Genomic DNA, 14723 nt, shown 5'->3' with positions numbered 1-14723 from the left:
CTGGAAAAGCGCTATATAAATAAAAATGACTTACTTACTTACTTAAAATTGAAAATATATTTTTTTATTAAAGCAGCTATTTTGAAAATAAATGTTTTTTTATTGAAGCAACTTATTTGCTTTTGATTAAAAATATGTTTTTTTATTCAAGCACCTTTTTTTAATAATAAAACAAATGGTCCCGTTGCTCGTTCCATCCGCTGTTCTCCACCGCTCCACCAGAGGGTGCCAGAGACGACACCGGAAGACGCAAACACGCCAAGCAGGAAGTACCGCCTCCGCGTCTCCACAATCTCCATGCTTTGGCGCGCATCCGTGGCCGCGACTCGCCTCTCTCTCTCCCGGGTGGACTTGCCTGCCGGTGGACCGGATCCCTACTAGCCCCCGGCGCAGGTGTACTCGCAGCAGGGATGAGCGCGAGCGGCGTGGCCCGGGTCCAGCAGGGCCTGAAGGAGGCTCTGATCGAGACCCTGACAGCCATTCTGTCCCCGGTCCAAGAAGTACGTGCCGCCGCGGAGGAGCAGGTTAAAGTTTTGGAAGTGACGGAGGGTGAGTGGTGTGGTGTGGTGGGTTCGAGGCGACCCCCGGGGGGTGGACGTCGAGTCCGTGTGTAGCGACCCCTGGACCTGCGAGCAGCTGTCAGTGCTTTAGCTCCAGCCTTAGCTCGAGCTAACATGCTAGCATCGCTGCTTCGAGCAGGATGTGTTTGGGAAAGTTAGTGGAGGGACGTGAAACCGTTTAAACGTCACCAGACACGAGCCCTCGACCAGGTGCGTCATCGTGGATCACCTGGTGATCCCCCCCACCTGACTTGTAGGGTTAGCTTGTTTACCCACAGAGAGAAGCACGGAGTCCGGCCTCAGCGGGGCGGACACTCCACACAAGTACCACAAACGACACATCCTCCCTTCCACGTGCTGATACTCCAATCCGATCCATGGTTGGTAGCTATGGCAACAAAGTTTTTAATGATTATAATCTCCCGCGAAAGTCTCCCCCCGAGGAGATTCCAGATCCCGCCAACCACGTTGCAGCATCAGCACCAGAGAAGGAATGCCAGGTCATCACTAACATGTCCTGGAGAAGAACCCTTGTTCTGATCACCTCCTAGAAGGTTTAAACCCAAATACATGAGTCGTTTAATGAATATTCTTCTACGTAGTCACTAAACAACTTGTGTATTTCTTAGTTCAGGCCACAGTTTTTATTTGTTCAGGCTTTTCCTTGATTTTCTGGAACTCTTGTTATGTTATCAGTTTTTATCTTGATCTTTAAAGTATATACTTTATTGAATATTGTTTTGATTGTTAAAGCGCTTTGTGACCCTGGTCTGGAAAAGCGCTATACAAATAAAAATTACTTACTTACTTACTTACATGACCGATGGATGATATCAATGAAACACTAACAATAGTCGATATCAACAATGATCTGGATTTGTCGCACCGATCCTCTTCGTGAACCTGTCGTTGAGTCTGGACACAAGAATCCTAAAGTCGCTAAATCATTAGTTTAATTTTAATTAAGGACAAAAGCTAGAGTCGAAGTTATTTTGTTCATAATTACCAATGGATGTAATTCGTATTAAAACAAATACTGACTGTTAAACTACACAGTAGGACGAGTTTGTAAAAATGAATCACAAATTCCGAACAAGAACAAAACCGAGCGTCTACAAAGGTAGTTAATGTATCAAACCGGTTGATGAATACGTAGTAAAATAATGTTATAAAGGATGTTCAATAAATTCGTTATACCATTATATCTTGGATGGATGGTTTGCTTTGTAAGTAAGTCATTTATATTTATAGAGAGCTTTTTTAGACCAGGGTCACAAAGCGCTTCAAACAATCAAAACAATTCTCAGTAAAATATAAACTTAAAAGGTCAAAATAACCCAGAACAACAGAGGAGTTCCAGAAAATGAAGGAAAAGCCTGCACGAATAAGAAAGTATTTTGTGTCCTCTATACATAAAATAACAAATATTATAAGTCATTTAAATTGTAAAGACGCAGATCACAAAGTACTTGATGTTAAATACAGTTTGAATAAAATCCATCGCCTACAATATCGACTGGAGAATCGTGTCAGTCGAATGGATACATTGTGTAAATTCAGACTTTTGCGGTTACTACTCTACTTTTGTGTACATGACTTGTACTGCTTGGTCAGATGTTTTGAGGAGACGAGTCTGCAGCACCGGACCTCTCTGCTGGGCCCCTCTGTGGGGCCGTGGCTCTGCAGGAGTGTCAGCAGTTATATTGTCCTCGAGGGCCGGATGTATAACGACCTGACAGGAGACCTGCTTTAGAGATAAAGCTGGTCCTGAGCTGTGTTTCTCTCCAGCACTCTCATCTGTGGAGTTATTATTAACAATACAATTGATTATGATTACAGAATAAGATGTAACAATGACAAAATAAATACTTTATCACTTTTTACTTTGCAGTATTAATTAAAAATCACAATAATTGCTTGATATTAGAAAATCACTCGGAAATCGCAGATATCTGCCAAGCAGCTCATTAAAGCATTGACTTTTACGTCCATATAATTGAAACATTTTCCAAAAATATAGTTTATTCATAGAAGTATTAGAAATGGAGCTTGCAATGTGGCTTCTTAAACACTGTAGAGTGAATACATCTTTAAATAAATTGTGGATCCAGATGGTGATTTAAGACCCCACCAAAAAAGAATAAAATGTATTATTATTATTATCTGTTTACCATGCATTTATCAACATTTAGTGATTTTCTTTTTTAAACTATTGTACAGTTCATCGATACACGTTCACATAACCTCCATGGTTGAGAAAAAAAAAAGTTCTTCATTATAGAATTGTTATTGTTGTTTATTTATATGAATTCCTCCTCAGAGTTTGGTGTCCACCTGGCAGAACTTACAGTTGACCCACAGGGGGCGCTGGCTATTCGTCAGGTGAGTGTGTGACATTGGATTGAGTTCAATTTTAGAATGTATTAACTTTTTTTCTCTTTTTTTTATGCAGTTGGCGTCAGTCATTCTGAAGCAGTATGTTGAAACTCACTGGTGCTCTCAATCGGAGAAGTTTCGGCCTCCAGAGACGACCGACCAGGTAACCTCTGATCCGTGCTGTGACCCTCTTAGAAGGTGTTTATATTTTTAATTTTTTTAATCCACTCCAGGCTAAAGCTGCCATCAGGCTGCTGTTGCCGGGCGGCCTGCGAGAGTCCATCAGCAAAGTTCGCTCCAGCGTAGCGTACGCCGTGTCCGCCATCGCCCACTGGGACTGGCCTGAAGCCTGGCCTCAGCTCTTCACGCTGCTGATGGAGATGCTGGTGAGCGGGAACGTCAACGCCGTGCACGGAGCCATGAGAGTGCTCACAGGTGAGCAGGAGAACGTGTCCTCAAGGGAAAAATGTCTCATTTATAGGGTGTAAGAAAAAAATTGATGCACCTGAAAATAGCGACTTTATCATTAAACAGTATTGTATTCAACATCACTGTATCAAAATATTATTTAGTTTTCTTTTTGCTTTCAAATCGTATTTAATTGTTTTTTCTGTTTTATATATACAGTATATATCTAAATTAAGTGTGAATACAAAATAAATATTTTTTATTATTTACAATTGACATTATTCCTGGCGTTTGTTTACTTTTGTTTTGAAATTAAACCATGGCCACTAGATGGCAGCAGTCATAACTTCCTCTGCAGCTAAAGTATCAATAAAATCCCTTGTGATCAAGGCGATAACTAAGGACGAGAGGATACAGTTGACTCCAGCAGCTTTTAAAGCTGATGTTTGGACATATTTCAAAACTAATAAAAAGTAGTTACAACTACCTCGAGGGTCATGTTTTCTGTAAACGGCAGAGTTAAGGTCTCAGACAATAATGCAAATATATCCTTCTGTCTACAGTATCATTTCCCTTGTTACTATTCTTTGTCAAATGAATGATGTGCAGACGCTACGATTGTCACAATACTAACCTTTTCAGTATAAAATGTTCAACACTATATACCATACACATGCCTACAGAAAAGCCTCCCCAAATAATTTTTATAAAAAATAAACAATTTTAGATGATATTGATCATTATGAAAATAAACATCGTATCCTGATATAACATTTTAGTACAGATACCTTTTACAACACAAACAGATGCTGACTATTGTGAACCTTCTTCCGATTCTAAATCAATGGCGTGTGTTTGCAGAGTTCACCAGGGAGGTCACGGACACACAGATGCCCCTCGTCGCTCCTGTCATCCTCCCAGAGATGTACAAGATCTTCACCATGGCTGAGGTAGACTTTCTTCACACATGGAATGTCTTCATGAAACTTATCGTCGTTGTTCCGTGACCCATTAAATGGATGTTGCAGGTTTACAGCATCCGCACTCGCTCCCGAGCAGTGGAGATCTTCACCACGTGTGCCAACCTCATCTGTGCCATCGAGGAGATGGAGAAGGTTGATCTGCTGTTCGCATTCGTTTCGCGAGTGGTTTAGGGCGCCGGCTCACTCACAGCGTTGCGTGTTCGTAGGGTGCGGCCAAAGCTCTGATCTTCCCGGTGGTGCAGCAGTTCACGGAAGCGTTCGTCCACGCTCTGCAGATGCCAGACGGGCCCTCGTCTGACAGCGGCCTGAAGATGGAGGTGCTCAAGGTGAGGGGGTTCATCTGCAGTTTCTGATGACAAACGAAAACAAAAAAAAGATTTGTTGTTTAAAATCCTCTCTCCTGATCACCAGGCGGTGACGGCACTTGTGAAGAACTTCCCCAAACCCATGGTGTCATCGATGCAGCAGATTTTACCCATTGTTTGGAACACACTAACAGAAAGTGCAGCTTTATATCCTTGGGTTAATTTTTGGTAGCATTTACTACATTTCAAGCCTATAAAATCAAATTATTTGTTTGATTAAAAAAAATATTAATCATGTCTTCTAATAACCAAAAAAACTGTTTAACCTTCTGAACCTAATGTTTATTTAAATTGAAGTATTTATGTAGCATTACCTTTTAACTGATCAATAGTAGAGTCTTGCATTTACTGAAAACATGATTGTTCAACTGGTTTATGTAGAAAAGTTATTAGTCAGTTTTCCTTGACTGCAGTTTACTTATGTAAGAACAGAAGTGAACTACACGGAGGAAGTGGACGACCCGGTGGATTCTGATGGTGAGTTCTCTTCCAAATGTGGCCTCAATAATTTGCATTTTATAGATTTTTGTAATGTTTGTTTTTTTTCTAACTTTTGCTTTCTTTCAAAGGTGAGGTTTTAGGTTTTGAGAATCTGGTCTTCAGCATCTTCGAGTTCGTCCACACGCTGCTGGAGAACAACAAGTTCAAGAGCACCGTGAAGAAAGCTCTGCCGGAGCTCATCTACTACGTCATCCTCTACATGCAGATCACAGAGGACCAGGTGAGCCATGAACCTTCAATGCATCAGCTGCAGGAATTCAGCTTCACTCGATATCCTTTCATTTTGTTTTTCATTTTGTCTAAGATTAAAGTGTGGACGGCGAATCCTCAGCAGTTTGTAGAAGATGAAGATGACGACACTTTCTCATACTCGGTCAGGATCTCTGCGCAGGACCTGTTGCTGGTGAGAGGACATGTGTCCAACACAAAGTATTTGCATTTGAAATTCTGAATGTATTTACTCTTCATTCATAAAGCATGAATTCTCCAAAATTGGAGCCAAGTATTAAAATAATTAAGAACTAAAACTAGCTTTTAAGGATCGTTCTTATTAAGGAAGTGTATTGGCAAGAATCTGAAGATACGATTCGTGTCATGATGCAGGGACAACAATAAAATATATTGCAATACTTAAGGAACAAGGATATATTTCTAGTATTGTCAAGTACTTGACTCTAGTGTTGCAGTATTTACAAGACCACATGAGTCTTGACGAAGTCGTAACTGCTCTCATTTGATTTGAAATCAAAATATGTCCAAACATCAGCTTTTAAAGCTGATGTAGTCCACTGTATCCTCTCATCCTCAGTCACTCACAGTTTTTGGGGGGATTTAATTACTCTTTCAGCTGTGGAGGATGTAATGACTGCTGCCATCTAGCGACCAAGTTGAATTGCAAGACTAAAATCAACAAATACTGTGACCATTTTCTTGTTAATTGTAAATGACTAACTGGAATAATTTTATTTGATCCACTAGATTGTTAAATATTGCTATATTTATTTTATGATATCGAATAAGTATTCAAGTTTATCAGAATTTGAAACCCCTAGTTCTCGTTAAACAATATGTTTATTGATTTATTATCACAGAAATGCATTTTATTAAATCGCATTTCCCTTCCAAAACAACAAAGACAGAATAATAACATTATATTACATTACAGTTAAATCACTTTGAAGAACAATACTTTATATAAACCATTGTCAAGACTTTTCTAAAGGTCATGTGTTCAGTGTTTTTACTATTTATATTGAAATTCAGAGTAGGAGTCTCAAGTGACTTATCTCTTCAGGCGGTTGCAGCAGAGTTTCAGAACGAGAGTGCAGCAGCTCTGGCTGCAGCAGCGACTCGTCACCTGCAGGAGGCAGAACAGGCTAAAAACGGCGGCAACGAGCACTGGTGAGGCTCGTCTCTTGTTCTTCGTCTACAACAGTTTCTTTCTTCTTCGGCAAACACTTCTTCCGTTCCAGGTGGAAGGTCCACGAAGCCTGCATGTTGGCCCTGGGCTCGGTCAAAGCTATCATCACAGAGAATGTGAAAAACGGTCGAATACAGTTCGACATGCACGGGTTTCTGGCCGGAGTCATCCTCGCTGATTTAAACCTGGCAGGTGAGTCGAGTCGGCTCTGTTGTGGACTCAAGCCTAATGTGAGCTACACTGTCCTCAATGATCAATGAAGGCAAGGTTTTCTTTTTTCAGGCTTTTTCGTCTGTTGTGAAAAATAAATTGTCACTACTTTATTTTAATGCAAGGGGATTTCGGAACCTCACAAGTTTTCACCGGCGATGTAGGAAGCTGTGAACTTCACAATCTAAGCACATATGTCATTGTTTATCTTATCTTTGGAAGAAATGCTCTCCTTTAATTTTCCCCACTTTACCTATTTGTAGTTTCTTAAGAATTTAGTACAGCTTTCTGTTCGACGTATGGAGGGGCTTGATTTCTCCACCACAGTAGCAGGTTAAGCTCGAGTGCTTGATTTCCCAACATATCTAAATGTCTCCAACAAAAAATATCTAAGCACTTCTGACTTGGAGTGAAGATTTGTTTTAAAAATATGTTTTGTGTTCATCACCACCAGCCGCCTCTCCGTTCCTCCTGGGCCGAGCTCTCTGGGCTGCCAGTCGTTTCACTGCAGCGATGTCTCCAGAGCTCATCCAGCAGTTTCTCCAGGCCACAGTGAGCGGCCTCCATGAAAGTCAGCCGCCCTCGGTTCGCATCTCCGCAGTCAGAGCCATATGGGGGTGAGTTTAAAAAAAATCACACTGCAATATTGAACACAAAAGTTTTCAGATGTTCAGTCAAATGCAGATTTGATGACGAATAATTGTTTAGATAAGTGAAATGGAAATGGAAAAACAATAATAATAATACTAATAATAATTAATAATTAATAAAAGGGAAGAGAAAACAACATCTCCAGAAAAACCCCTCATAACCCACCCCTTCTTCTTATGTCCATTCATTACTACTTGTTCCTTTTTCTTCTTTAATCCCTAGTTGACTAGATTCGACCGATCTCTCTTTATTCAAACTGTTTTGAGGAACTAGGGGTGTGTTTTGCTACAACTGTCAATACCAGTAGGATGTAAGAAAATATACACCTAATCATCACAATAATTATTTATTGTGTCTCTTGAGATATTCAACAGCGGTGTATCTTTTTTTTCTCTCTCTCTTTCAAATCACATTGAATTTTTACCCATTTCTTTTTTATAGTTTATATTTCAATACAGTGTGTGTGAAATAACATACTCACCTGCATGTGCCAAGAGTTGCAGCAGGTTGTTCAATGTTGTGTAATAGTTGTATGATCATTGAGAAAGAAATAATGTTTAAATGAGTTAAAATGTGTTTTATTTTAGCTAGAATGCTAGTTGTTTTTTCACATTTTTGAGCACAAAATCTCTCTCAAAACAATGCATAAGTCAGTATTAACTTATTTAAAAATCTAAATTCATCATCGTGGAGTTTTAACCATGTTGTAAAGTACAAATTAATACACATTCAAAAAGTGTAATAACTGCCAGGTAAATGAAACTCACTTATAGCATTAATCATTAGAATTCCACATCCATGTAAAAAAAGTAAATCAAGCCCACAAGTCTATCATTCCAGTATTAAAATGCTAAATTACATTCCTGCTGTTTTTAAAGGTACTGTGACCAGCTGAAGTTGTCAGACAGCACGCATGTCCTGCAGCCCTTCTTGCCCAGTATCCTGGACGGACTGGTCCAGCTGGCAGCTCAGTTCAGCTCAGAGGTTCTGACTCTCGTCATGGAAACGCTGTGCATCGTTTGCACCGTTGACACGGCCTTCACCACCAGCGCCGAGAACAAGATCTGCCCGCTCACCATCGCCATCTTCCTGAAGTACAACAACGGTACAGCAACGGCCTCCCTTCACGCTTTGATCCTGACCTTTTGAGTTGACGGCTGCTCTTCACCACAGACCCGGTGGTGGCGTCGCTGGCCCAGGACATCTTTAAAGAGCTGGCTCAGATAGAGGGATGTCAGGGTCCGATGCAGATGCGCCTCATTCCAACACTGGTCAGCATCATGCAGGCGCCCACTGACAAGATTCCCTCTGGACTTTGTGCTGTAAGTAAAAAAAAATGTTTTAAGATCTGAAACATTTCCAGCCCATCGATCTCCACCACAGTATGAACGTTGACTCGTGTTCTCTGCTGCAGACGTCCATCGATATCTTGACGACAGTCGTGCGAAACACCAAGTCCCCTCTGTCAGAGCTGCTGGTGTGTCAGGCGTTTCCTGTGGTGGCTCAGTGCACGCTACGTACTGACGACAACACTATCATGCAGGTCAGTCCATCGGTGATGTTCTGTAGAAACCATGCCCTCTTTCCCGTCCACTTTAGATTAAGAATCCAATATTATTATTATTTCAGGAGCTTCTTAATTGTTATTGGGTCTTTATTTCAGAAAGATTTTTTGTTTATGTCCCATAAAAGTTTTATAGAAGATGATATTTTCCTGTTCTACTGCCTTCATCCGGAGCTGTAAACCAAAACGTTTTTTATTATGTATAACCACCTAAGAATGCCTCCTCGAGCAACTCTTTTGTCCTCCTTAATCTGAGCCTTAATAATTTATTCACTGTTCAACAGAGAGGTAGAGATGCTACCAAACACCAGTTAATAAACACCTTAACTGTTACAAGAGTGACTCTAAAAACAGTCCTCTTGATGTCATCAGGTTTCCGCTAATCCTTAAAAATTCTTAAAACGCATTAAATTCTGGAATTAAAAAACAAAGCCTTAATTGTCATTCTCAAAAGATCTGGTATGTTAAAAGTAATGATGCACAGGTTGACACACAATCACAACAGCGGAACTAAAACGTTGATGTGGTTGCATCAGGGACTCGGATGCACGTCGCACTTCTACCTAAACATGATGCAACTTTGGAAAGACACATTTGTGCTTTGGTCAACCGACGTGGAGAATTAGCTTTCTAGTGCACATTTAGTGGCTGAAAGCAGTACCAGACAATTTTGTGATTTTTCAAAATCATGCTGGAATCAAAGAAATGGATCCCAAATGACAGCGAGTTACATATATATCCATTTCTTTGAACACAAAAATGTCTGGTACTGCTTTCAATGTCTGGTACTGCTTTCAATGTGTGTATATATATATATATATACATACATACATACATACATGCATGCATATACAATACCTATTGAATGTTAGACTTATGGTAATATTGTGTTTTTTTATATTTGTAAATAAAACTTATTAGTGGACTCAGAAACTCCTTCCTGTCTAATGAGTTCTGCGCATTTGTTTGATCCAAGGAAGAGTAACATTTAGAATTAAAACAGTCAATTTATTAAAAGTAAAAAATGATTACAAAAGTAGGCCATACAAGACCTCAAATACAACAGTTAACAAAGAATGCAAATTATTCTGTCCGAAATCCTCGTTCACCCACCAGATCCTTTCAGAGAGTGGCTCCAATCCTCTTAGCATGTTCCTTCTTTTAAAGACCTCGAAACCCTCCCTTCTCCCAGTATTCCTTCACACACGTTATCTCGAGCCAGGTCTGTAGGCCATAAATTCAAGGCGTCCACATGACTGTGTCACATATATCTTTCACAGTTTGGAACTATTGTAACACAGAGTCAACCACCAGTCAATGGTATCAGAAACACAAACCAAGGTTCACACAAAGTTGAGCCATAGATGCTTAGAGCCTTCAACTTTTGAACCCTGCTCTTTGGGAATAACAAGTTGTTAAAAGATAAAATACAAGAATATGTTTTTACTCTGAATAAAAGATAACATTATCAATGTTAACAAAAGAGTACATAAAATGAGGATATATAATTGAACCCTTCAATGAGTACATATATGTGGATCAATCTGAGGATATATCTTCAATTACCATATTTTACGATGCCATTGTAACAAGGATATATTTGTAGTATTGTCGAGTACTTGACTCTGGTGTTGCAGAATTTACAGACCTAATGCCTTTATTTAATTTTTAAATCATAATATACAAACGTTAGCTTCAAAAGCTTCTGGATCCAACTGTATCCTCTCGTCCTCAGTCATTGCAGAGAACCCCCCCAGGAATTTGTTTTTCCTTTTGCTACAGACGGTGTAATTACTGCTGCCATCTAGCGGCCAGAAGTTTGATCGCACAACACAAAAATAAACCTTTAATATCTGCATATTAATTGTTAAATAAAATGTATATTTATTATCAATATATGAAAAATTACTGAAAAAATATTTCTTTAAAAGCCAAACAATACGGATACAGTGCTATGATGTGATACAACGGTATTGTAAAAAAGATATATTAAAATATTTAACTGTATCGATATTTTGTAAAAGTGTTTTCTTGTCATAAGTGTTTCTAATAGTTTTGACTGAGAATATGTTTCATGTCTTTGGCTCAGAACGGGGGCGAGTGTCTGCGAGCGTACGTGTCCATGGCTCTGGAGCAGATCGCCCAGTGGCGCGACGAGCAGGGCAACACTGGTGTCTGGTACGTCATGCAGGTGGTCAACCAGCTGCTGGACCCCAGAACGTCAGAGTTTACGGCCGCCTTCGTGGGTAGACTGGTGTCCACACTGATCTCTCGGGCAGGTACGGAACTGGGCGAACAGCTGGATCAAATCCTGCGAGCCATTCTGAGCAAGATGCAGCAGGCGGAGACTCTGAGTGTGATGCAGGTGCGACATCATGAGACACCCTAGGAGCAACTGATGATTAATGTTTCCCTTTTTTTACCCCCAAGTCTCTCATCATGGTGTTCGCCCACCTGGTCCACTCTCAGCTGGACCCTCTGCTGGAGTTCCTGTGCAGCTTGCCCGGTCCCACGGGGAAGCCCGCTCTGGAGTTCGTCATGACCGAGTGGATGAGCCGCCAGCACCTTTTCTACGGACAGTACGAGGGGAAAGTCAGGTGAGTGCTCTCGTCCAGAACCACAAATCTCAGCGCTCAACCGACGACTTCTTCTCCTCGCAGCACGGTGGCGCTGTGCAAGCTGCTCCAGCACAGTCTCAACACCGACGACAAACGACTCCAAGACATCGTGGTGAAGGGGGACGAGATCTTCAATCCTGACGAGGGAATCAGAACCCGATCCAAGTCTGCGAAAAGTGAGACAACCTTCCAACATATTTGATTCTTTTGAAGGTTGTAAATCGATAAACCTAAATGTTTTCGTTTTTTTTTCATGATACTGTATTGACTCAAAAAAATTATTTTACAATTAATATGTAAATATTTACTGTTGGTTCATTTATGTGTTGCAATTAAACTTCCGGCCCTTAGATGGCAGAAAACGTTACGTCCTCCGCAGCTTAAGGAACAATAAAGTCCTGGCTATGACTGAGGACGAGAGGATACAGTCGACTCCAGCAGCTTTTAAAGCTAATGTTTGGATATATTTTTATTTATTTATTTTCTTAATGAAAGCAGTTACGACTTCATCAAGAGTCATGTGGTCTATAAATACTGCAACACCCGAGTCAAGTGCTTGACGATACTACAAATATGTCGTATCATTGCCTGTGTATCCTGATCCGTGTCGTATCGCCGGATTCTTGCTAATAAACGCCTCTACCTTTTACAGACCCAGAGAGATGGACCAACATTCCACTGCTAGTGAAAATATTCAAGCTGATCATCAACGAGCTGTCGACGGTCGTCGAGGCAAATGCCAGCCGGTCGAACGCAGCCGACTGGAGTCAAGGTAACCGTTGGTTCTTCACCTCCATTTTATAAACATGTGATACGTTTCTGTTAGTTTATTGACGCGCATCTCATCTTTCTCAGACTCCACTGGTATGTGGGAAGAGCAGGATGAAGGTGAGGAGGACGATGATGAAGACGAAGGACTCGCCGGTCAACTTCTGTCCGATCTTATCGCCTCCAACAAATACGGTACGAGATATCATTCAACGTGAGATCATCACAAAGATCATTCCCCTGAACGATCGATTTTCTTCCAGATGACGATTATTACGAGGATGACGATGAAGACGATCCCGACGCATTAAAGGACCCAATAAATCAGATTGATTTGCAGGTATAAGATCTACCGGGAAGTTCAAATGTGATAAAACTGTTCCAGGTTGATGAGTCATCACTTTTTGGTCGTATTCTAACAGGGTTTCTGTGTGTTGTGCAGGCGTACCTGACCGACTTCCTCACCCAGTTCGCCCAGCAGCCGTGCTACAGCATGTTTTCAGGTCACCTCAATCAAGTAGAAAGACAAACCTTGCAGTCGATCGGCCTCTAGCGCCCCCCTGTGGTCGCTTTGTTTGTTGTACTTTTAAGCATCATCCGTCGTATCAATTGACTGCCTGAGGCGGGAGGGGATACCTGCGCCTCCCCGGATGTTCCTCTGTCTTCACTCTCGATGGGATGAAGGACCTTGCAGGTGTTTAAACGAGGAGGATGCTGAATTTATGCAGTCGTCTTATCCTCTGTTCGTTTTAGCTGAACCCAGAGTCTGGACGAGGTGTTACGAAAGGTCACAGCAAGTGAATTATAAAAACTATTTTTGCCTTGTTCAGCCTAGTTATAACCGTTTCTCTACAAACCATGAAAGAAACTTGAAGGTAAATAAAAGTAATAAAGAGAAACATTGGTAGCCTTATATTCCACTTTTTGACATGAAAAGCTCTTAAAACTGTCTTGTTTGTGTGGTCGGTGATTGGAGTCTGTTGCCACCATGATTTCACAGACTGTTTCCTTGTACCCACTGTCATTTGGGATTTATTTCTAAATAAAGTCTTTATCAGACAAGTACTACATCGGATTGGCAGTTTTCTCCCGCTCACTTTTTACTTTACAGTTGAAGTGGAGCTGAATCAAAGGGCCGTATTTACCAGAAACCTTTTCCAGTTCTTGGAAAATGTCGTTTTTTAAACTTCCCCACAAAGTTTAAACATGTTTTCCTTAAGGGTCCTTCTGGGCAAGATGAGTGAAATCTCATCCCTGCTGCAAAAAAAGAAATATTCCTATACTAACGTATCTTGGAGTGAAATGGTCATGCAACAAGGGATGTGACTGTGAGATATTTAGAGACGGTTTTGGTTAAAATATTTATGGAAGCATTACAACTTTTTACTTTAAAGCGTTTATCATTGCATTATTTCAAAATGTATTTAATTCCAAATGTAATCGAAAGGAATGCATAATGTTTTTACATCATATTTAATGGTTTATTTTTGTATTACCTGACTTTATATTCTATATATAAATAACTGGATTTACAGCCGAAATTAACCAGTTGTCTCTCTAATGAAAATTGAAGACCAAATTTTAAGTCATGAGTCATTAAAAAAATAATTTTCAAAAAACATGCTTAAAGCACTAATGTGTTGATTTAAATGTCTTAAATAGATCTTGGACCTCTATTGTATCATCAGTATGTGTCTGTCACGTCGTTCCACCAATCCCCGAAGCATCCAACTCCAAGGGACTCATTGGATAAACAAAGTGGGGTGTGATTACAGCTGGAGGAGTGAAGACCAATATTAAGTCACAATGGAATCCCCTCTCGTAACCTCGTTCGCCGAAATTTCAGACTGAGGATATCTTTATAAAGCAATAACTTCAAAACCTGGTCATGATTAGGGACTAACTGCATCATGGAGAGATAGACTTCAACATTTGAAACATGTGAGTTGGGTAGCTGCCATTTGACAGACTCCTCCGTCAAGTGCCTAGACTCTAGACGGTGGCGGCATTAAAAATACATAATTTTCAAGTTTTTACATAAATTGTATTTGAGCCATATATATATATATTTATGATCTGAACTCGCATTAAATGACCCGCTGAACTGGATCTGGCTCTCAAGCCATACGTAGAAGAAGCGGTTCTTGCGTTGCATTCAAGATCATCGTAACACGGCGAAAACGTCATCGACAATTCAGTATATAATTCAGCTGCAACGTCTGATATTATTTGTCAAGTACTCTTCAAATTGTTTTAAAGAAGATTGAAAAAACATATTGAATTTTCCCAAAAAAAAAAA

The 14723-nt window shown here is 40.4% G+C and overlaps 1 protein-coding gene across 1 annotated transcript; it reads left to right on the top strand.

Annotated features, from left to right (window-relative positions):
• The first annotated feature begins 288 nt into the window (after positions 1 to 288).
• On the top strand, positions 289 to 13489 carry ipo9 (importin 9). The gene is made up of 24 exons (XM_087801195.1): positions 289 to 549; positions 2881 to 2942; positions 3013 to 3099; positions 3170 to 3371; positions 4206 to 4294; positions 4373 to 4459; positions 4534 to 4653; positions 4739 to 4839; positions 5111 to 5169; positions 5262 to 5413; positions 5498 to 5596; positions 6488 to 6594; positions 6666 to 6805; positions 7278 to 7440; positions 8353 to 8579; positions 8648 to 8796; positions 8889 to 9017; positions 11128 to 11403; positions 11469 to 11635; positions 11699 to 11832; positions 12309 to 12428; positions 12512 to 12619; positions 12688 to 12764; positions 12867 to 13489. The coding sequence occupies exons 1-24, from the start codon at positions 411 to 413 to the stop codon at positions 12975 to 12977; spliced, it is 3105 nt and encodes a 1034-aa protein (XP_087657321.1). The 5' UTR covers positions 289 to 410; the 3' UTR covers positions 12978 to 13489.
• Positions 13490 to 14723: the final 1234 nt, after the last annotated feature.

Source organism: Callionymus lyra, chromosome 10 (genome assembly GCF_982586985.1).
Source record: "Callionymus lyra chromosome 10, fCalLyr1.hap1.1, whole genome shotgun sequence".
Taxonomy (NCBI): Eukaryota; Metazoa; Chordata; class Actinopteri; order Syngnathiformes; family Callionymidae; genus Callionymus; species Callionymus lyra.
The sequence above is the reverse complement of the archived record's forward strand: the minus strand, read 5'-3'. Positions and strand labels throughout refer to the sequence as shown.

Excerpts from the sequence above, each read along its gene's own strand:
- ipo9 (XM_087801195.1), top strand. The coding sequence starts at position 411 with ATGAGCGCGAGCGGCGTGGCCCGGGTCCAGCAGGGCCTGAAGGAGGCT. Across the intron at positions 5,414-5,497 it reads TGCAGATCACAGAGGACCAG|ATTAAAGTGTGGACGGCGAA; the intron begins GTGAGCCATGAA and ends ATTTTGTCTAAG. Across the intron at positions 11,404-11,468 it reads AGACTCTGAGTGTGATGCAG|TCTCTCATCATGGTGTTCGC; the intron begins GTGCGACATCAT and ends TTTACCCCCAAG.